This window comes from Schistocerca nitens, chromosome 7 (assembly GCF_023898315.1).
Source record: "Schistocerca nitens isolate TAMUIC-IGC-003100 chromosome 7, iqSchNite1.1, whole genome shotgun sequence".
In the NCBI taxonomy this organism is placed as follows: domain Eukaryota; kingdom Metazoa; phylum Arthropoda; class Insecta; order Orthoptera; family Acrididae; genus Schistocerca; species Schistocerca nitens.
The window spans coordinates 286,270,941-286,295,558 of record NC_064620.1 but is presented as its reverse complement, the minus strand read 5'-3'; the positions used below and the strand labels follow the sequence as shown (position 1 = coordinate 286,295,558).

Sequence of the window (24,618 nt, the reverse complement as noted above, 5' to 3'; positions counted from 1 at the left end):
AAAAAGGTGTTTAGTATTTCAGCTTTACGCGTGTCATCCTCTGTTTCAATGCCATCATCATCCCGGAGTGTCTGGATATGCTGTTTCGAGCCACTTACTGATTTAACGTAAGACCAGAACTTCCTAGGATTTTCTGTCAAGTTGGTACATAGAATTTTACTTTCTAATTCACTGAACGCTTCACGCATAGCCCTCCTTACGCTAACTTTGACATCGTTTAGCTTCTATTTGTCTGAGAGGTTTTGGCTTAGTCTGGAATCTGTTTTTTCAGCAAGTTACAACTAGTTTATTTGTGGCCATTCCATTTAAGGTTGCTCTAGGTGGTTACTCCATTCTATTTTATGGCTGCGACTGCTTCCAGCTATTTATTGCCAATAGTGTGGTTTAGGGATGTTATAGGCCTGAGACAAGGAAGTGTGGTATTACCATTATTATTTATAATGGTGATGGATAAAATTGTGGGAGAGACAAAAGAAGCTCATAAAGGAAGGGAGATGATATTGTGGTGTGGGGAGCCAACAGAAAGGATGTACAACAACAAAGAGACATCTTAAATGAAAAAATCGAGAAATATGGAATGAAATGCACTGTTCAGAAAAGCACAACTATGGCAGCAACTAGAGGAGACAGAGAAAGCAAGGGACAAATTAATATAAAAGGACAGGATATTGAAATTGTGGATAGCTTTAAATATCTAGGAAATGTGATAATGGAGAATGTAAGAATGGAAGTAGAAGTTAGCAAAAGGGTACAACAGAGCAATGCATTTTACCAGTATGTGAGTAGTAGTCTTGGAGGTTCCAATGAAGTGTAAGGAAATACTGTACAAGAGTATTTTACACCCATGCTGATATATGCATTGGAGACCTGGACAATGACAAGAAGAGAAGCAAGTAGAATCTAAGCCAGTGAAACAAAATTTCCAAGATGTATGTTAAGGAAAATGAGGAGGGACAGAGTGAGAAATAAAGATGTTAAGAACAAAGTTGGACTAGAGAATATGAATGAGAAAACTGAGAATTGGTTAAAATGGTATGGGCTTGGACAAAACAATTACAGTAGAAGAATGGTGGAAAGACAGATGAAAATGGAGAAATACCACTAAAGTCTCAACCCGACCTGACGCTGGATAAAGGAGAAACAACTGTGATCAAACAGAATTGAGTCTCTTCATCTATTTCTACACACTATGCTACACTTGTTTATGTTAAGGGTCTGCTGTACCAGTTTTTGAATCACTAAAAGTCTTCCTGCATTTCACTAGTCTTCTATTGTAGCAACCTTCCTATAGACAACAGTATTGTCCACCAACAGCCTCATGGAGCCTCTTACATTATTGAGCAGATAATGCATACAGGATGAGGTGTCTAAGTTTTTCATCTCAAATTACTTTTGACCCATTAAAGATATTTGTAATCTCTTTTCACCTAGACAAAGAGTGAGCACGGCTCATGAAAGAAACAGTAGTGGGTTCTCACAACTATTAATAACTGTGGTACAGGCATAAACATTTTTTAAAGAAATGTAACTGTGCTATTTTTGCCACAAGAATAGTAGATTTCAATGAGACAAATTCAGTGATATAACTCTCTTGAAAATTTAACAAGAAATCACAGAGTGTTCTTGTAACTTTTGAATGGCCCACCAAAACAATATGTAGATGATGTTTACACTACTCCAGATGGTAACCTGTTCCAGACAAGTAATATGCCATAAGTTGTGTGTTGTCGTTCAGAGGAGTTAACTGAAATGTAATGGAACTGCTGTCTACATAGAACAGGTTTGTCATGAGAATGCTACAATTCACTTATAGTGTATCACTTGTGAAACATCAACACAGTTGAATCTTTAGCAACACATCTTTAGTAATGCATACACGATTTTCAAGAGTATAATATCATTTATCAATGAAGAATTGGTTGACATGCTATTAATTTATATTGAAAAGAAATGTATGCAGAATGGTTCCCTAGTAGGTGCTATCCAATTTGTCACATCTATGTTAATATCAATCATAGACTTCACAAAGAAGTGTCATGGTGATCTCTCCTTTAGCAAAGGATTTCAGAATAGCCCACCATTCGAATCTCTGGGAGGGGACTGCCAAGGGAGAGAAAAAGATTGAATAATCAACGAAATAATAACATTCTACGAGTTGGGGCATGAAATGTCAGAATCTTGAATGTGGTAGGGAAACTAGAAAAACTGAAAAGGGAAATGCAAAGGCTCAATCTTGATATAGTAGGGGTCAGTGAAGTGAAGTGGAAAGAAGACAAGGATTTCTGATCAGATGAGTATAGGGTAATATCAACAGCGGCAGAAAATGGTATAAAAGGAGTAGGATTCGTTATGAATAGGAAAGTAGGACAGAGAGTGTTTTACTGTGAACAGTTCAGTGATTTGGTTATTCTTATCAGAATTGACAGAATACCAACACCAACAACGATAGTTCAGGTATACATGCTGACGTCACAAGCTGAAGACGAAGAGATAGAGAAAGTGTATGAGGATATTGAAAAGCCAATACAGTACGTAAAGGGAGATGAAAATCTAATAGTCATGGGAGAATGGAATGCAGTTGTGGGGGAAGGAGTAGAAGAAAAGGTTACTCATGAATATGGGCTTGGATCAAGGAATGAAAGAGAAGAAAGATTAATTGAGTTTTGTAATAAACTTCAGCTAGTAACAGCGAACACTCTGTTCAGGAATCACAAGAGGGGGAGGTATAGTTGGAATAGGCCAGATGATACGGGAAAATTTCAGTTAGATTACATCATGGTCAGACAGAGATTCCGAAATCAGATACTCGATTGTAAGGTGTCTCCAGGAACAGATATAGACTCAGATCACAACATAGTAGTGATGAAGAGTAGACTGAAGTTTAAGAAATTAGTCAGGAAGAATCAATTTGCAAAGAAGAGGGATACAGACGTACTATGGAATGACGAGATATGCTTCAAGTTCTTTGAGGCTATAGATACATCAATAAGGAATAGCTCAGTACGCAGTACAGTTGAAGAGAAATGGGCATCCCTTAAAAGGGTGATAACAGAAGCTGGGAAGGAAAACATAGGTACAAAGAAGGTAACTGCGAAGAAACTGTGGGTAACAGAAGAAGTACTTCAATTGACCGATGAAAGGAGGAAGTACAAAATTGTTCTGGAAGATTCAGGAATACAGAAATACAAGTTGCTTAGGAATGAAATAAATAGGGAGTGCGGGGAAGCTAAGATGTAATGGCTGCATGAAAAATGTGAAGAAATCGAAAAAGAAATGATTGTCAGTAGGACTGACTCAGCATACAGGAAAGTCAAAACAACCATCAGTGACATTAAAAGCAAGGGTGATAGCATTAAGAGTGCTGTGGGAATTCCACTGTTGAAAGCAGATGAGAGAGCGGATAGGTGTAAAGAATACATTGAAAGCCTCTATGAGGGGGAAGATTTGTCGGGTGTGATAGAAGAAGAAACAGGAGTCGATTTAGACGAGATAGGAGACCTGGTATTATAATCAGAATTTAAAAGAGCTTCGGAGGACTTAAGGTCAAATAAGGCAGAAGGGATTGATAACACTCCATCAGAATTTCTAAAATCATTGGGGGAAGTTGCAAAAAAAGTGTAGAATGTATGGGTCTGGCGAAATACCATCTGACTTTCGGAAAAACATTATCCACACAATATTGAGGACAGCAAGAGCTGACAAGTGTGAGAATTATCACACAATCAGCATAACAGCTCATGCATCCATGTTGCTGACAAGAATAATATACAGACGAATGGAAAAGAAAATTGAGCATGTGCTAGATGACGATCAGTTTGGCTTTAGGAAAGGTAAAGGCACAAGAGAAGCAATTCTGACGTTGTGGTTAATAACTGATGCAAGACTACAAAAAATCAAGACTCGTTCATAGGATTTGTCGACCTGGAAAAAGCGTTCAACAATGTAAAATGGTGCAAGATGTTCAAAATTCTGAGAAAAATAGGGGTAAGTTATAGGGAGAGACGGGTCATATACAATATGTACAACAGCCAAGAGGGAATAAAAAGAGTGGATGACCAAAAATGAAGTGCTCGTATTAGAAAAGGTGTAAGACAAGGACATAGTCTTTTGCCCCTACTGTTCAATCTGTACATTGTGGAAGCAATGGTGGAAATAAAAGAAAGGTTCAGGAGTGGGATTAAAAGTCAAGGTGAAAGGATATCAATGATATGACTCACTGATGACATTGCTATCCTGAGTGAAAGTGAAGAAGGATTACATGATCTGCTGAATGGAATGAACGGTGTAATGAGTGCAGAGTATGGATTGAGAGTAAATTGAAGAAAGACGAAGGTAATAAGAAGTAGTAGAAATGAGAACAGAAAGAAACTTAATATCAGGATCGATGGTCATGGAGTTAAGGAATTCTGCTACCTAGGCAGTAAAATAACGAGTGATGGATGGACCAAAGAGGACATGAAAAGCAGACTAGCATTGGCAAAAAGGGCTTTCCTGGCCCAGAGAAGTCTACTAATATCAAATATTGGCCTTAATTTGAGGAAGAAATTTCTGAGTATGTACGTCTGGAGTACAGCATTGTATGGTAGTGAAACATGGACTGTGGGAAAACTGGAACAGAAGAGAATCAAAGCATTTGCACAGGCGAATGTTGAAAATTAGGTGGACCAATTAGGTAAAGAATGAGGAGGTTCTGTGCAGAATCGGAGAGGAAAGGAATATGTGGAAAACATTGATAAGGAGAAGGGATAGGATGATAGGACATCTGTTAAGACATGAGGGAATGACTTCCATGGTACTAGAGGGAGCTGTAGAAGGCAAAAACTGTAGAGGAAGACAGAGACTGGAATACATCCAGCAAATAATAAAGGATGTAGGTTGCAAGTGCTACTCTAAGATGAAAGGTTAGCACAGAACCTGGAAGTTTTGGCCCAAGAAAACAAAGCTGCAGAAGTAGCTGTTCTTGCACATGCTGCAATAAACACATGTGCTAGTTCTTGTAAAGAGAGTTTGATGTGGGCGAAAGAAGCACTCTGTATATTCTTTGCAGACATATATATTACAAGTTCCAAATTTCTCTGCACCAGGAGCTACATGGTAGTGATTTTCAACATAATTTGGAATACTATCAGTGGGTTCTCCAGCAAGACAATAACTTTTAGTTTAGTGATGGGGCCACCTTCACAAATTGCCAGAATGTAAATTTGAGAAACATATACTACTAATAATAATAATATCGTGTGACGAGGGCCTCCTGTCAGGTAGACCATTCGCCTGGTGCAAGTCTTTCGATTTGATGCCACTTCAGCGACTTGTGCATTGACGGGGATGAAATGATGATGATTAGGACAACACAACACCCAGTCCCTGAGCGGAGAAAATCTCCGACCCAGCCAGAAATTGAACCTGGGCCCTTTGGATTGAATTCTGTCGCGCTGACCACTCAGCTACCAGGGGCAGACACATATACTACTGGTCAAAAGCAAATCCACATTGGCTTTTTCAGCTGCTCAACCAACGACTGTGGAGTGTAACTGTGTGGTACGGCATAATTGAAAAGCAAGCAATTAGCCCCAATTTCAATGATGATAAGTTGAGTGGGGAAAAGTACACATATTTTTTGATAAATACTTTACCCTTGTAATTATGAAATGTGCCCTTCAGGACTTATCAAATGATGTAATTCCACTATGACGGTTGTCCCTCCCATAACAGCAGTAGCAAGAGACATATTACAATGCTTATTTCCAAGGCTATGGGTGGAAAGAGGCGGCAGTCTTATTCAGAAGTATCCAACATGACTGCCTGACCTGATGTGGTCCAATTTGTTCCTCTGGGGTCATGCAAGGTATGTGGTGTACAAGGTGATTCCAACAACTGTAGAGGACATGAGAGAGCAAGTTACTGTTGCATTTAAAGCTATTACTCCAGATTTGTTGACAGCATTAAGTTCATCAGTGGTGCAGCATGTATGTGAATGTTTTGATGCAAGTGGTTCTCACTTTGAACACATTCTTTACAAAAAAACATCAAAAGAAACATGCCACCACATTCTAATCTCTTTATTGGATTTTGTTCACAGTCTTTGGTTTCATGTATTATATATGAAGTGCAAATAACACAGTAGAAAATGGCAGAGATAATTTGATTTTCATTTCAAATAACAAATATTATCCTGGAAATTCCAATAATTTTGTCACTAACAAGAAACATTTCTTTGCAAGCATCAGAGGTTCTCATGGATACCTGAGCATCTGTCAAACACTGAAGGATATAAAAAAAGCTAATTATCTCCTGTTAATGCTGGAACAAGTATAATATTGTGTCTTAACCTGGCAGTACAGGTTTGCTTGGAGAGTGGTATAAACTCCCGGGTGGTGGGCCACGCAATGCCTGCAATAACAGCAAAAAAAAAAGGTCTTTTTACTCTGTGATTTCCCGTTACATCCACAACAGTGTTATATCACTGAATTTGTCTTATTGTCATTTGTTATTCTGGTGGCAAAAAATAGCACAGTTTAATTTAAAAAACTGGATGAGTGCAAAAAGGAGTCATACTCTGAGGGTTCCGTACAAACTTGGTTATCTGCATAGATAATAATTTCATGTGGCTAATGGCCTGGTGCAGATCTTTCTATCAGATCCCACTATGACTACTTGCATGTCACTAACTAACCCAGTTATCTAACTGGAAAAAGGGGACCTACAGTTTTTTTTATCATCGACTCATCACATCATTGAGACGTGAAGGCTAGGTTACAACAAAAGGTGAAAAATCTACGGTCCAAATGAGATTTGATCACGTGACCTCTTGATTTTCAGGAACACTTTACCACAAGATAACCAGGACTGGCACATATATAGATAGTTCCTCTATAGATTCTGATGAAAGAGTTTGAAGTATCAAAATATGTGACACATATGGCCATATATCTTTACTGCAATGGCTTAAAATCTTAAATTTCTCAAACAGACAGGGGACAATAAACCAGTAGCTTTCTGTTCCTAATGCTAAGCAGGCATTATTTCCATTGATACAAAATACTAATTCTGAACCTTATGATAGCTACTCCCACCGTTTAATAATACAACATTAAGATTTTCTCACCTGAAAGTACAAACATTCTCACCATGAGTAATGTAGCACCACTTTCTCTGATTACAGCAGGTAATTCACCACTGACCTTATGGAAGGATTCCTCTATGATAAAAATACCATGATACCATGTGTTTGCCACATATTCTCTACTACCTGAGTAGCCACTTCCATTATGTAATGTATGCCTGACCCTTTGAGTGAGCCCCCACAATTGTTCACCTGATAATGGAGGTGACAAATCTGTGTCCACATTGAGATTATTACAGGTTCATCAAGAGCCTGGTTGAGGCCTTCCACTTGTCCCCAAATCAAAAGACTGCAATCACTTCTAGGTAAGAAGCTGCAAACTGCATGTGATCTGTGTTTCCACTGTATTGACCCTTCACTGCACATCGGTCTTTGCAGTTCCGAATGTTCCTAGCTTGCTACAGCTGTCTGCTAAACTAGCAAGTTTCTTCCTTCATGCATTTACTTCTGCCCCAAGCTGTTGATTCTGCTGTGTGGCTGGATACCACACAACTATGGTCGCTGGCTACCACTACAGGACAATAGCTCATTTCCTAGTGAGGCTTCCACTGACCTAGCCTTGCTCTCAGGCCGGGTCTTCTACACGCAGTGTCAACATCAACTTTCATCAACTTTGGCACTGTGCCTGAACCATGATGGACACACCACATGGTGATATACTTTGTAAAAAGATGCTTATTGTGACGTTTTAATATTCACATGCACCATATCTACACCTGCTACACAACACAAAATGTAAATCAGTGTTTCGTGCTGCAAGACTCTCTGATCAGTGAGTGATAGAGCTCATATGTGTACTGTCTGAGTTATGAGCTCTGTCCATCGCTGGTGGCATGCTTAACACTGTGCCTTTAATTCAGTCCTTGCCCAAAACCATTTCTTCTGCGAGAGACAATTAATTCTGTGCCTTGCTTCAATAACAATCAGTGTCATGGTGGTAAATACTCTAGGATGAAGTAGTGACTTTGTTCGGTGTATGTTATCCTTACTGCATGTCACTCTTATGTAGTGCAATCACATCAGCAAGTGACTTTCTTCAATATCTGTTAATTTTGAGACCATTCCACATTTTCCTTTCCTCTCCTATAGTAGTTCAGTCTTTTAATAAATGTGTTGTTTCTTAACCACATTTGAACATTGACCTTTGTGCAATACCTATCATACCTTATTTCGCAATTCTGTAATTAATTTAGCAAGTCAGGCTGGAGAACATTCCTACATTGATGACCCACAGATAGAATCAGATGACTCAATTTTCAAATTAGGCATGTTTTGCCAGATCATCACATTAGGTGTGCATTTGGAGTACCATGCAGGTGCACACCCCACCAGCAACTTATGTTTCCATGCTATGGACAATACTGTGCTTCGCATCATGAGCTACTGATATTTCCCTTGCATCTGTTTCACTTGTTCACCTCTTGGGACCCTAAGCACTGTGGCCTCAGCCACTGGCCCAACCAACACCTCACTGTATGCAGCTCCTGCTCCAGCCCTTCATGGCGTTATCGCCAACTTGGCCACACATCTTGCTGAAGTAGAATGCTGCAAAGCTGACATGCACATCATTTCCCACAGGTTCCTGTACATCAGTGTTCAAGCTATCTCCAAACAAAATTTCACTGAATTTGGTTCAGCAGTTTTGTGAAAATGTAGCAGTCAGAGAGCCTTTTGCATTTGTAATATTACAGCATGGCACAAATATGAAGGGACGGAAAAATCAAGAGTTCATGTTAAAAAAATTTGTGTCAAGTGAAATCACAGAATTTGATATGTATCCATGTACAGTTGTACAGTAATGTGTAATACACAACAGTGTCAATCAATTTACATTACGGTAGACTTATAACACTATAAAGTGACTGCACAAGTACAAATACTCACAAATTATACTATTTTCTTGGAATAAATTCAAGCATGGTCCACTGATGTTCACAGAAACCAAAATATCTTGTAATTTCTCAACCAGCTGTAATTGTAGCATCCATAAACCCAACAGTGATGTTGGATGTAGAAGCAAATCGTTCTAAATTGTCCAAGGCTTTAAACATCCCCTGAAAGGTAGGTGGAATAGTGTCTGTATTCTCCTCCTCCTCACTTTCTTGCACCTCAGTCACAGCTTTTGGCACATCAGATTCCACAGAGGCACATACAGCAACACTGTTGCTTGCACAAATGAATTCTTCGAAACTAATCCACGGATTCACAATGTCTTGAGGAACTGTCCATTCATCAGGTGAATTGGCATTGTCTAACTCACAGACATCTCCAGTGTTACTATGTCTCCAGGCTCTGTTAAAGCAGTTCTGTACATGATGTGGCGACATAGTATTCCATACTGTTGTGATGGCTTTTACTGCGGCAAGCAGATTCCAATTTGGGGTCACAGTATTGTTTACAGCAGCATGAATTGCAGCTCTTAAAAGTCGCTTGCAATAAGTTCTCTTCATGAGAGAAATTATTCCTTGGTCCACGGGCTGAAGATTGCTTGTCGCATTTGGTAGAAAAGAACTGACCCTTTATGTTGATTAAGTTCAGATCCTGTATGTTATGGGCAGCACATCTGTCTGATGTAAGAAGAATATGTCTTGTTTTGGACAGCCATTCAACTGTTGAGACAAAGAAGCCATATGCAAACTGATGAGCCAGTGACTCAAGCTTTCTTATGGTGAGAGTAGATGCCAGGTAAAGTCTCCATATTTATGTATTTAAAGTAACTCTATTACATTCTCCGACTAAATTGCTGACCTGATGTTGATGAAATTTGGTATGGAGACAACCCAACTCCTGAGGAAGAGCATAGGCCACTCTCACCCTGTCATGAAAATTATCAAATTTGCAGCACAATGTACACATTGTGCAAAGCACAGCCACCACAACAGCATGAAGCGCAGACGCACACTGCCGCCCACCTCCCCCCCGCCCACACCGCTCAGCAGCAACACTGCGTGCTGCGCCACTCCATGGGTTGTGGTGACCACAACAGAGTGCAAACCATAGTTTATTTCATCACAAACTATGCCCACCATCTGGGCTGTGAGGCCGTTCCACAGGACGACTAGCTGAACTGGTAACAACATACAGCCTCACATGCGAAGAATTGTTCCCCACCCACCCCACCAAATCAAATACAAAATTGCAAATCAAGGCATGATAGGTACAGCACAAAGACCATGTCCAGATGTGGTTAATAAACAAACGTTTTTAAAACAACACAGCTTCTCGGACTTACTGATAACTCAGGAACAAAATTTCTCACTGCTGTCCACATTATATACAACGGCAACAATTATACGTCGTTTGCTACTAGCTACATTGTGATACTTTCGCCTTTTACATTTCAGGAGTAATTTGGAAAAATTTGTACAGAAGTCCAGCTTTGTTCATATTGAACACATCACACGAGGTATACTTTTCCCTCACTCCATCGAAATCATGCAACCAGCTGTTCACACTTTCTTCATCAACTTTATTTGCTTCAACACAAATGATACACAGATGATACTGAATGTCTCTTCTGAAACTGCCACAGCCAACCAGCAGAACAACAAAACTCATTGACGCATATATTTTTGGCAATCGCATTTGCTTTTGATTGAATCATAGAACCACTTAAACGTATGTTAGATGCACAAATGTGATTGAACCATTCTAGCAGTAAAATCTTGATGTTTTCATACTTTGCACTACAAAATCATCTGGATTTTTTCCTGGAACCTGATGCAGCAGCATTAATGATTTTTTCTTGATTCTTAATAATCATGGATAAAGTAGATTTGGGAATTCCAAACAGCTCTAAAATGGGTGTTTTCTTTGTAATATTGTCCACTTCATATAGTCTTTGTAATATTGTCCACTTAATCTAGAATTTTAAGCTTTACCTGTTCATTTAGAGTTGTCTGTTTTCTCTTTGCCATGTTTTACATGCTACCATGTGTAGATTTTTATTCAGAATCGAGCTCGATTTGGCTACAACTGGAACAACAGTATCCTACATGAACAGGAACATTCTACAAGACAAAACTGAAAAACTACAAAATTAAGTGAAAAACTTCTACAGAAAAGTCAAATGGAATAAAATTATGCTGCCGACTTACTACACATGGTATTGTAGTACTCCACAAAAGATTATGAAGAAGCATGCACCTAGATATATCTCCTAGAAAATACAGCTAATAATAACTTGAGTAAGACTAAGGTCATTAACCATCATAAATAAAATGGAAAAATACAAGTTTGATTTTTGGTAAGAAGAAAGCAACAAGCATGCACTGTTTTCAACAAAATGTCAAAAAGGAATAAAAGAATTTTAATATTACAGTAACAGTCTCTTTGCATTCAGTTTTTTACTCCTTAGATCCTTTCTCATACTTATGTCCTCTATGTACAGCCACTAAAACCTTCCTATATACAACATGTCAGCATCCTTACTTGCAACTACAAGAGCTCTTGAAACCCATATTCTTATCCTGCTCTCGACTATTCATCCCTGTACCTATTTCTCTCTGACCTCATTTGCACTTAAGCCACTCTCCCAAATACAGCTACTCATTCCAGTTAGATTGCAGCAATTTGTGTGTGTGTGTGTGTGTGTGTGTGTGTGTGTGTGTGTGTGTCCTTTGATCAATTCGAGTTCAAAAGCTGGACTTCAATGACTAGCACCTCATTTATGAGCCCATCCGCTTCTCAGTATTTTCTCTGTATGCTGATTGGATGCCTTTTCTGATATCACTATTTGTACTCAGGATTTTTCCATTCTTATTCTTTTTTTCCCCTATCATTTATCATATCTAGTATGGGGTCCTCATTCCCAGGATTTGGCAAATTTTATATTGTTATTTAATTTTGAGAGTGGATGTTCTTCCTGATGCCACAGATGTCAAAGTAACATAAGTGTGGAAAGGGTATGTCATCTGTCCATGAATGACGTAAACTTTGTTGTGTATGTTATCATATTTCAACTGTTTGCTTATCAGATTCTCTAATGCAGAAGTTGGGCACCAGCCTGGCCTGTGTAGCAGCCAATGGACGTTACCTCAGTGTACAGATTCAGTTCTGGTCTACTCCAACCCCCTGTCTCACTAAATATTGGACTGCACTTTATAGTATATGTGGAGGTTAGTCTTGATTTTCCATTATTATAATACGTTCTTTCAAGAATGAGAAATTACTATCTTTTTGAGAAAAACTATCTATATGAGTGAAGCTCCTCAAAATTTTTATTTAAATCCTCCCCTAAAAATATAATTGTTATTTTTGTTCTATCATTGTCATTACAACCATTCACAGTCAAAAACTTAGGAAAGAGTATACTAATGCTGTGAATGTAGATGTGTACATATGGTAGTTTTTATGGGAGGACTAAGGCTGTGCCAACACTGTTAATTTGTCCACTGCATAGAAATTGAGCATCTTTACACATTCTCCACACCCTTACTTTCACTTGCTCATTACCGTACCTTTGGTTGATCTATTTCCATTAAAACCTGGTGAACTATTCACATGGGAATAATTTACTGGCTACTGAGGCCCTGAGAAGCAGATAAGTAAAAGAAAAAGGACAATTACTAGCTGAAATTCTGGATAATTGCCCGAGCATAATCTATCTCATACAGATCTTTATATTCAATTCTTTTTTTCCATCACAATATTACCCATTAATATGTTATTAACGATCTTCATTGAACCATATGTATCCAAAGTGTCCTTAAAACATGCTACTGCATTTGCTTTTATGGTACAATGTTGATGGATTGGTGCGATACATTCTTTATCATGGTGAGCAACTTCATCAAGTTCCAGATAACTTCTGTTTTGTTTTGTTTATATCGATATGTACAACTAAATATGGTACACATCTTTCTAATTTCCTGAGACTTTCATCTTTCCAACCATCACCTGAGTATCAATTAAAATGCTCTTAATTTTATTTACACATTGTTCAGCTGTCAATCAACTCCTAATACTCAATATTTTGTAACTTGATGGTACATCTCTTTGCCTTTGGCCACCACAGCTGTCACAACAAAAAGAAGCAAAATCAGCACCAGCTAGTTATAGACTATTAGCAGTGATGTACATTCATCTAACAAAATTAAAATGAGAAGGAAGGATTATCTGAAATATCCGTATAACACTTCCTATGGAATTTAATAAATGTTGACTTATGTTGAATATATGATTGTTATAAAAAAAGAGTCAGTATTATTTTTGATCTTACAAGAATGGAAAGGCATTACTTACATCCATCTCTTTTTGTCCTGAATTACACTCATACTTCTAGGGTATTTTTTACATACATATGTTATGAATGTTTTACAACAACTATTTCAGTTTATATGATATAATCTTTTACTACGTGTTCATTCCAGCTTCATTTCTTCAGTCTGATTTCCTATTTTCAGCTACAAGATAGTGGTCTCTGACTAGTAACTCACTTTGATTCCTTCTTTCAAGCAAAAGTTGTTCCACAGAGCTCTATCTTCCAAAGAGTAGTTGATCATATGTTCAGTAGATGATCGGGTCATTCTCCCAACATCTAGTCATATTCTGACTTGGGTTTTATAAATATCATTTCAAAGCTTTCTGCCCATTACATGCATCCACAATGAGATATAGTATATTTCAGAATGTGCAATATGCATTTCTTTGCAACATGCCATAGTTGCTTTTGGAATACGTTTTTTTCATTTCATTTGTCTTAAAATATAGGATTACACTATTTAACATGTTTATTATTCTTGAAACCAAAAAGAAGTTTGTATTGTAGAGTCCTCCAATCTTTTCATAGGTGTGTTCCAACAAATGTTGTTTGGACAATCCTCATTGTACTTAAGTCTCTCTCTGGAGAAAATTGATGCAGCTCTGGCTGCTCAAGACAGCAGTCCAATTGAGAATCCTGGCCTGAAACAAATTTACAATTGTCAGACAGCTTCAGCACCTCACAACATTACAAAAGGAAGATTTGCCTCACACACAAGAAGACTGAATCCGTTCTGGTTCCAGTACCTTCCTCATACTTTCAGTCGCATCTTACATTATCTTTTCCTTATGAAAAGAAAGAAAAAAAGCAAGTTCAGATATAAAGTTTATCTCTGTAGTTCAGTGGAATCACTTATCTTTCAAATGTAACAATACTGATTACTGATGTAGCTTTCTAAATGGGCAATACTATGTGACATTGTGCCATATGAGAGTAGCAGCTAATACCAGATCAGTACTACTAACCCAGGTTCAATGAAAAAGTTAAATAACAACCTAAACTTGACCACCACCTGCAACTGGTTTTTTGGGATGAAGATGGGGAGCTTTCATTCCAAAGAACATTTTTATTTTGATTGGTTTTACATTTGTTGCACCCCAAATCATTCACAGTTCTCATTCCTCTTCTATTTATTTTGCTACCCCATCCAAATTACTCTATTTCTTTCATTTCACTGGCCATTCAACATGACAGTATTATCTTACATGTTGTCTTTTTCTTCCTACTGTACACATCTTCCAATCACCATAACAGTCTTTCTATTGCTTTTATTCTTTTCCTGTTATTATTCTTACATCCAATTGTGTTTCTCTCCTATTGAATCTTGGCTGTGTAATTGCTGGAATTTTCTTCCTTTTTATTCTTCTTTCCATGATTCAACACCACTTCATGTCACTGATGCATCACTCACCAGTTCTGGAAAAATGTACTTAGGTCACTATTCAAGAGCAGACCTGGTTACTCTGAAAATTTAAGGAACTTCTCAGCCTATTTCTATGTTTTGTTAAGGTTTGTCTTCAAACGAAACTTTGAGGCTATTGCTTATGAACTGAGTATGCTAATTCCTGGGTTGAGATTGATATTTACTCTCCCTTTTCTCTTTTCTGATGGTTCAGAAAAAAACTGGTTGTATTTTATGCATTTAGGATCTGGAAGAGCTAGAATAAATTTTTAAAAGGGTATTTGTAATATCTGCTAAATTATTCTGTAACGTTTCAATATTTTTAGCTCTGCACTATGAAAACTACCATTGTATTATAAACAGCAATAAAAGTTTTCTTATTTGGTCAAATATACATAGATATTAAAAAGATGCTTACTTTCAGAATTTTCAAAGGATGAGAAGTGTACTGGTTGAACGTAATTGACCAATGCTGATATTTCAGCACCAGCCTCAGTCTCTTGAGCAGCTGCTTTCTCAGCAGGAATCTTATCATGTAAACCCTTTGTTTCTTCTGCAACATCATCTTCTATTTCATCAGCACTGCTGCTCTCATCATCGTCGTCATCTGAAAGGTTTAGATCATTCTCAGCACACTAAGTTAAGAAAACACCAGGCACAAGGAAAAAAATCATATAAATAAAACAAGCTGCCATAAGTTCCTTGCATTGTAGTTAAACTCAAATCATGAAATTTTAAAAATCAATATTGTGAAACAAATACTAACAAAGAGATAGAGGGGCTGGCCAGTACTTACCTCAGCTCAGTACAGCCAATAGATACACAAAACAGAACAGAAAATTTACGTTCCTAGCTTTCGGCTATGTGCCATTTGGCTTCTCCCACCCAACACCAGTCCCTCGGAACTGCAGAGATGGGAACTTGCACTCCAACACATCCTTTCATCCTGCCACCCCCCTGGACTGAACCTACGTTACAACAACCTCACTCCCATTTACTCTTCAGTCTTCTCCTCTTTCCCTTTCCTCTTTAGCCATTCACGCATCTTTTCATCCTACATAGTTGTGTTTATCTTTACACTATATACCTCTTTACTTCTGTATGCATCCTCTTTAGTTTGAAGCTGGCACAGCACTTACAGTACAATATCTTTGGCTTCCCTCTGACAACCATGCCTCCATCCTTGCTACCCTCCCTGTTTTCCTTTCCCTGTTGCTTCATAACCTGGGTTGTGAGTAACTGAATCCACTTTCCCTTCTTCTCTTTCTTTCCCCTCTCTCCTCCCTGATCAAGGAACAAAGTTCCGAAAGCTAGGAACGTAAATTTTCTGTTCTGTTTTATGTATATATCAGCTGTACTGAGCTAAGTACTGGCCAGCCCCTCTATCTCTTTGTTAGTATTTATTTCGCACCTTTATATGAGATTTTCCATTACTCATAAAAATCAATATTGATTTCACATGACATCAAAAGGGTCATATTCACAACCTAGTTCCTCTCCTATTCTATCATAATGGAAAGTCTTCAGGAATCAGGAAAAGTTATTCATTAGCATGCAGATGCTGCCTCTGTAACCTACTTCTATGAACTAAACAAATATTATGACTACTGGCTTCTGTAGATCCCAATAAGAAAGAGAGCACATTCCAATATGTGGAATGCATCAAAGTATACATTAACAAAAAAGAATCAAGTAATCGAAACTTAACCTGCACACTGTACTAGTTGTAAAGCATCACTATGTTGCTTAACACTGTTTGTGCTTATGGCAGCTAAATTTAACCAATTAAATCAGACAGAAAGCTACTACTGTGAAAAAGCTGGTGCCGTCTAAGTTACATTAAACAGCTACAGTTTATCTCCTATTGACAGCTTAAGATTTACAAGATTGCAGCAGTATTTTTCAAACAAAATAGCTACTCATATGAGTAAATACAAAGTCCTGTTTACAATATATTAATATTTGCAATGAACACCGCTACTTGCAGTGTAGCTAACAGAGCTTTACAATACTTGAACCTAGCTATTCAGCAATTTGTAGGACGAATGGCTAATTAAGTACATTTCTAATTTTCTTTCTAATTGATTGGGATTTCCAATTTCATGCTGTATGTTGCCAAATGAGAGCCTGTGTAATATATTTATATGAAAAGTCTGTTGGCAGTGCATGTAGTGTCTGTACAAGTAATCTACAGCATCACTATTTGGTGGTGTATTTTTAGTGAGTGCAACACTTGCTACCACAATGAAGAAGTACTCAGTGCATTTGATGGTGGCCAATGATTTGAATGTGTAATCACCATTTCCATCACAGCTGTTTTGGGGGGGGTTCCGTTTCATTTGGATTGGTGTTTAAAAAATAAAATTTAAAAAATCATAACACTGGTCAACCAAGACACACAACATCAATTTTCAGCTCACCTTCTTTCTTTGTTGTTTCCTATCTTTATAGTACTACTACATTCCCTCATCATGCTGTCTTCGCCCTTCTTCTGTCCATGATTTTCCCGGTTTCTTATTTATTATGCCTTGAGAATCTTCTAAATTTAGTATTCTTTTCTTAAAAAAGTTTCTTTCAGTTATTTCTTATTCTTTGGTGTCATTTCTTTTCAGTACTTTTCTTTTTACTGTTAATTCACAGTACTGTTGACTTCCTATTCCAGAAATAAAGGAATATTTGTTTTGACAGTATGTTCTCATTCATTTAGTAGATGTGACCAAAAAATTTTAACCATCATTTTGGCATGACTTATGATACTTTCTGTATATTTTGGTCTTCTAATTCTCCAACTATCTATTGTTTGTACTGCACCCATATTTTTCTAAAAATCTGTCCTGCAAGTACTATATATTTATTCTGTCCATCTTCTACTCCATCATTAAGCATTGAAATGCATGTAAGCATCTTACTTTTCTGGTATAGTGATTAGTTTTGTACAAAGTGTGTTCAAAACGTTTTGCACAGTCATCTCTAATTTTTTTTTTTGCAGGAGGAGAATGAAATTTTTTGTGATCATACTTGGAACATTTAGCTATAAGTTGGTATATAAAAGTATTTTCTTTGATTTACAGGTGAACCATAATGGAGCATGAAGTAGCTGTCTGGTTGCGATAACGGTCAGTGATGGAGTTCCTCTTCGAGACCGGCGATGACTCTGCCACATCTATTCACAGGAAGTTGCTCCCTGTTTATGAGGAGGACACAGTGGATCGGAGCAGTATCCAGCAGTGGTTGCAGAGGTTTAAAGAAGGTGATTTCTCTCTACTGGACAATCCAAAATGTGGTAGACCATTGACAGCAGTCAGTGATTTGAATAAGGAGACCACTGATCAAAGCATCCAAAATGACAGATGTGTGATGACATGACAGCTTGCTGAAATGACTCGTTTGTCATTGGGTAGTGTGGTATCAGTGGTACAGTCACTAGGGTACAGAAAAATCTGTGCACATTGGGTGCCTAGATCATTGACAAGAGAAATGAAAATGATGAGGAAGAACGAGTGCGAGGGTCTCACGAAGACCTTTACAGAAGAGTGGATACAGTGTTTTGACAGCGTCATTACTCAGGATGAAACATGGTTGTTTTGGTCCGAACCTGAGAGCAAAACCCAATCCATGGAGTGGTGTCATCTGGGTTCCCCTCAGAAGAAAAAACCATGACTTTCACAAACAGCAGGCCGAAAGGTGATGGCCTCCTCCTTTTGGGATCAGTGTGGTGTCATTTTCAGTGACCTTTTGGAGCCTGACTCCCCAATTAACCTCGACCATTACTGTTTGTCATTGGACAAGCTGTGACGTGCCATCAAGACCCACAGACCACATCTTCAGGGTCAGATCATCAGACTACACCATGACAATGCCAAACCCCATACAGCCCTTATGACGCAGGAGAAAATCCCTACAGTCCGGACTTGGCTCCATTTGATTTTTACCTCTTTGGTCGTCTGAAGGCCCACCTGGGTGGTAAAACATTTGATAGGGAGAAAGACCTTATTTCCTGTGTCAAGCGATGGTGTAAAAGTCAATCCCCAGAATTTTACCAAAGTGCATTTAAATCATGGAAAGAACATTGGGCCAGATGCGTCACAGCTGATGGAGGCTACACTAAATAAGTTCAATGTACAGCTAAATGTTCCAGGTATGTTCACAAAGAATTTCATTCTGCTCCTGCAAAAAATAAAAAAGTTAGAGATGACTGAGCAAAACTTTTTGAATGCCATTTGTATTTCTAAAGATGTATTTCTTGTTGGAGGTATTTTAATTGAACTATAGGCCCTCTTCATTTTACTAATGCTTACAACCTCAACAAATTTTTCTAGCCCATTCTGCTGTATAATTTTTTGAAAAAACAAGTTAAAAAGTATAAGTTATAAGCCTTCTTCTTGTCTAACATATTTCAAATGGCTTAGCTATTTCTCCCATGAATTTAAATTTAGATATCATATTTGTTAGAATTTTTGACTTGTGTTTGGTGATTTTCCTTGAACACCAAATTCTCTAATGACTTTATCTACTGTTCCTCTGTCTACAGGATCAAACATTTTATTGTAATCACTAAACAATACTATTATAAATTTTCTGGTTCCTGAGGTGAATTACTGACTCAAAGTTAATAACCAGTTCTGCACAGGATCTTCCATTTCAGAAACCACCTGACATTTAATATTATGGTAGAAGTCATCTGTAATTGTTGACTTTTCTAATTGTTTCCCTTTGCATGTGGTGGGTGGATTAATGCTATTTCCCATGCTTCTGGAATGTTTAATGTTTTCCAAATGTTTTCAAAAAGCTAGTTTAGATCTCTTATAGTATTTAGTTCTGATCATTTCAATAATTCTGGTGTAATTAAGTCTCCTCCACTTGCTTTATTGTTTTTAAGAGTTTTGATAGCTTCGTGAATTTCAAGTTCATCTCCTCCTTTTGATTCACTAATTGTTTCCACCTTCTTGAGTTGGCTCATTAATAAAGGACTTCCATCTTCATCTGTCTCTCCACCACTTCTCCCCTTCTTTAAGAACATCTTCTGGTTTTCCTCCCTCCAAAATAGTTAATTCAATTAACGATTTAATAATTGCAAATTTCAGGGAAAGCTTGCAACAGTTAAGACTGGGATGAGGTGTACACGGAACCTGATGCCAGTTTCAAACTTAACATATTTCATGATACTTTCGTAAGTATGTTTGAAAACAGTTTCCCAGAGAAAATAGTGAAACATGATTGCAAGAAGCCACCTAAAAAGCCATGACTTACTTAAGGGATAAAAATATCTAGTAAACAGAAAAGGGAAACATAAGTTGTAGGTAGAAGGAGTAATGATCCAGAAACAGTCAACCATTATAAAAACTACTGCACTGCATTAAGAAAAGTCATAAAAATGTCCAGAAGTATGTGCATTATGTCAGAGATTAGCACCACTGATAATAAAATTAAAACAATTCAGAATATTGTTAAAAGGAAAACAGTGGAACCAAGAGAACAGGAAGACTGTATTTCTATCAAACCCAATGAAAAGTTAGTCAACAAAAAGTCAGAAGTAGAAAATATTTTTAATAATCATTTTTAAATGTTGTAGAGAAAATACGATACAGCTACTCATTAGACAATGCAAGGCTGTGTATGGAAGAGGCAACACCTAAGCAATTTGATAGAGAAAATAGGATACAGCTACTCATTAGACAATGCAAGGCTGTGTATGGAAGAGGCAACACCTAAGCAATTTGATGAAACTGAAATTCAACCCATCTCCCCTACTGAAATTAGGAAAATAATAAATTCACTCAAAAGTAAAAGCTTGCATGGAATTAATGGCATTTCCCATAGTACTAAAAGCTCATTCCCAACAGAAAAATGGGATTCTCGGCCACATACACTCCTGGAAATTGAAATAAGAACTCCGTGAATTCATTGTCCCAGGAAGGGGAAATTTTATTGACACATTCCTGGGGTCAGATACATCACATGATCACACTGACAGAACCACAGGCACATAGACACAGGCAACAGAGCATGCACAATGTCGGCACTAGTACAGTGTATATCCACCTTTCGCAGCAATGCAGGCTGCTATTCTCCCATGGAGACGATCGTAGAGATGCTGGATGTAGTCCTGTGGAACGGCTTGCCATGCCATTTCCACCTGGCGCCTCAGTTGGACCAGCGTTCGTGCTGGACGTGCAGACCATGTGAGACGACGCTTCATCCAGTCCCAAACATGCTCAATGGGGGACAGATCCGGAGATCTTGCTGGCCAGGGTAGTTGACTTACACCTTCTAGAGCACGTTGGGTGGCACGGGATACATGCGGATGTGCATTGTCCTGTTGGAACAGCAAGTTCCCTTGCCGGTCTAGGAATGGTAGAACGATGGGTTCGATGACGGTTTGGATGTACCGTGCACTATTCAGTGTCCCCTCGACGATCACCAGTGGTGTACGGCCAGTGTAGGAGATCGCTCCCCACACCATGATGCCGGGTGTTGGCCCTGTGTGCCTCGGTCGTATGCAGTCCTGATTGTGGCGCTCACCTGCACGGCGCCAAACACGCATACGACCATCATTGGCACCAAGGCAGAAGCGACTCTCATCGCTGAAGACGACACGTCTCCATTCGTCCCTCCATTCACGCCTGTCGCGACACCACTGGAGGCGGGCTGCACGATGTTGGGGCGTGAGCGGAAGACGGCCTAACGGTGTGCGGGACCGTAGCCCAGCTTCATGGAGACGGTTGCGAATGGTCCTCGCCGATACCCCAGGAGCAACAGTGTCCCTAATTTGCTGGGAAGTGGCAGTGCGGTCCCCTACGGCACTGCGTAGGATCCTACGGTCTTGGCGTGCATCCGTGCGTCGCTGCGGTCCGGTCCCAAGTCGACGGGCACGTGCACCTTCCGCCGACCGCTGGTGACAACATCGATGTACTGTGGAGACCTCACGCCCCACGTGTTGAGCAATTCGGCGGTACGTACACCCGGCCTCCCGCATGCCCACTATATGCCCTCGCTCAAAGTCCGTCAACTGCACATACGGTTCACGTCCACGCTGTCGCGGCATGCTACCAGTGTTAAAGACTGCGATGGAGCTCCGTATGCCGCGGCAAACTGGCTGACACTGACGGCGGCGGTGCACAAATGCTGCGCAGCTAGCGCCATTCGACGGCCAACACCGCGGTTCCTGGTGTGTCCGCTGTGCCGTGCGTGTGATCATTGCTTGTACAGCCCTCTCGCAGTGTCCGGAGCAAGTATGGTGGGTCTGACACACCGGTGTCAATGTGTTCTTTTTTCCATTTCCAGGAGTGTATGTAGCAGCTCTTTGAAACAGTGCATTTTTCCAGACAGACTAAAACATGCTATTGTTAAACCACTGGATTTTAAGGGGGATAGGTCTGATGCTAACAACTACCACCCAATCTCACTTCTAACAGCTTTATCCAAAATTCATGAAAAAGTACTGTATTCATTAGTAGCTTCACATATTTGTAAAAATGAAGTACTAACAAAATGTCAATTTGGTGTCCAGAAAGACTTTTCAACAGAAAATGCTATATATATATAAGCTTTCACTGATCAAATAGTAAATTCTCTGAATAACTGAACATCACCCATTGAAATATTTTGTGATCTCTCAAGGGCTTTTGTGAATCATGAAATTCTTCTATGAGGTTCATTCAAATGAAATCTGGTCAATGTGCCTATCTTTGCCTTACATGTAAGGTGGCACCCTGTAACTGTGGGTATGGTGGCGCCATCTATTGGTGGAGAGACTGGCTCATGCGCATCATTTGATGTTGCATAGCGGCAGTGTGGTTTCACACCGAAGAGAAGATGGTCACACAAGTTATCGTTCACTACCAAGCATGCAGGCGAATAAGCAGAAACAACGAGGAGTGATTCGATTTTTGGCAGTGGAGGGAGTTGTAGGCCATGAAATGTATCGATGGATGAAGGCTGTGTACAGTGAGTACAGTCTGAGTCATTCAAGTGTTGTGGAATTGCACAAATGAATTCGTGAGTGGCATGAGTCACTGGAAGAAGATGTTCATCATTGGATAAAAACGTTGGAGCAGTTTCGGTGGGAAATGCTGGAACATCCACCGTACAGTCCTGACATTTCACCATGTGGCTTTGGACCACTAAATCAAGCTATTCATGGACATCGATTCACAACGATTCACAATCAACAACATAGTGTGTGACTGGGTCCAGGTATGGATCCGACAGCAGCCTAATAGCTTCTTCAAGGATGGAATCGACCAGCTAGCGTCACAATGGGATAAATGTGCCAACAGTTTTGGTGACTATTTTTGAGTATGTGTTCTGTGTATAACCACATTTTTGAGTTATAAAATCATTACCATTACTTTACACTAGTGACTGGGTTTCACTTGTATGCCCCTTATAGATAAGCTTAAGTATTGTGATATGAGTGGGACAGTGTAAAAATAGTTTAATTCATATTTAACTGGAAGAATGCAAAAGGTTGAAATTAACAGAACATATAGTCTGCAAAAATCAGCAGAGTCCTCTAACTGGGAAGGTATCAAGAATGATGTCCCACAAGGTTTGGTCTTAGATCCCTTATTGTTCTTAATATGTATTAATGACTTGCCACTCTATATTCATGAAGATGCAAAGCCAGTTCTTTTTGTTGATGATACAGGTATAGTAAGCAATCACAACAAACAAGAATTAGCTGAGGAAATTGTAATTAACTTCTTTCAGAAAATTATTAAATAGTTCCCTGCAAAAGGACTCTCGCTAAATTTTGAGAGAACACAGTACATAAAGTTCTGTGCAGTAATGGCATAACATCATTGGTAAATATAGACTCTGAACAGAAGTCTGTAGCTAAGGCAGAATTTCTAAATTTCTGGGCGTGTGCACTGATGAGAAATTGAATTGGAAGAAACACACTGATGATCTGCAGAAACGATTAGGTTCAGCTACTTATGCTATTAAGATTATTGCAAATTTTTGGTGATAAACAAATCAGTAAATTAGCCTACTATGGCTATTTTCATTCGCTGATTTCATATGGCATCATATTGCAGGGTAATTCATCATTAAGAGAAAAAGTATTCATTGCATAAAAGCACGTGATCAGAATAATAACTGGAGCCCCCCAAGATCACCTTACAGACAGTTATTTAAGGAACTCGGGATGTTCACAGCACCTTTGCAATACATATGTTAACTTATGAAATTTATTATTAATAGCTCATCCTGATTCAAATATAATAATGAAGAGCATAGCTACAGCACCAGAAGAAAGGATGATCTTCACTATTGTGGGTTAAATCTAACTTTCGCACAGAAAGGGGTGAATCCGCACAGGGCAGGAGCTTGTACAGGAACTCTGGTTCAAGTTTAAAAGAATAGTGTACCATGTGCTGGATAGATAAGTACCCAATAGAACAGTTCATAATGGAAGGGAATGTCCATGGTATACAGTCACTGTAAAGAAAATTCTATAACTTCTGAAGAAACAGAAATTACTGCATAATGGGTGTAAAACAAAGTGTAGGGCTATAGATAGAGAGATGCTGGATGAAACACATTTCGCTGTCAAGAGAGCAAGTCGAACTTGGATTTTACATTCTTCGATTTTATGTCTCTCATGATTCTACACCATAAACTCATAGCCACTGTGAAAAACACATAAGGTCAATGCTAAAAGTTTCCCAGTTTTATATTTTTTCCTAGTAATGTTTACCTTGGTTCTAAGTTCTTACTCGATGTCTCGTTTGATTTTGACCCGTTTTCTTCCTATTGACATTTGATGTGACTGAACGAGTTATAAGCGACACAAAAGACAGATGGTTTGCACTACGGGTGGTGGCA

The 24,618-nt window shown here is 38.8% G+C and overlaps 1 protein-coding gene across 1 annotated transcript in view; it reads right to left on the bottom strand.

The window, feature by feature from the left end:
* The window catches only part of LOC126194771 (1-phosphatidylinositol 4,5-bisphosphate phosphodiesterase classes I and II), a 435,021-nt gene that overhangs the window by 137,089 nt on the left and 273,314 nt on the right, over positions 1-24,618 (bottom strand). The window contains exon 13 of the mRNA XM_049933060.1: positions 15,206-15,394. Within this exon, the coding sequence (XP_049789017.1) occupies positions 15,206-15,394 (189 nt within the window). The remainder of the gene's footprint in view (positions 1-15,205; positions 15,395-24,618) is intronic.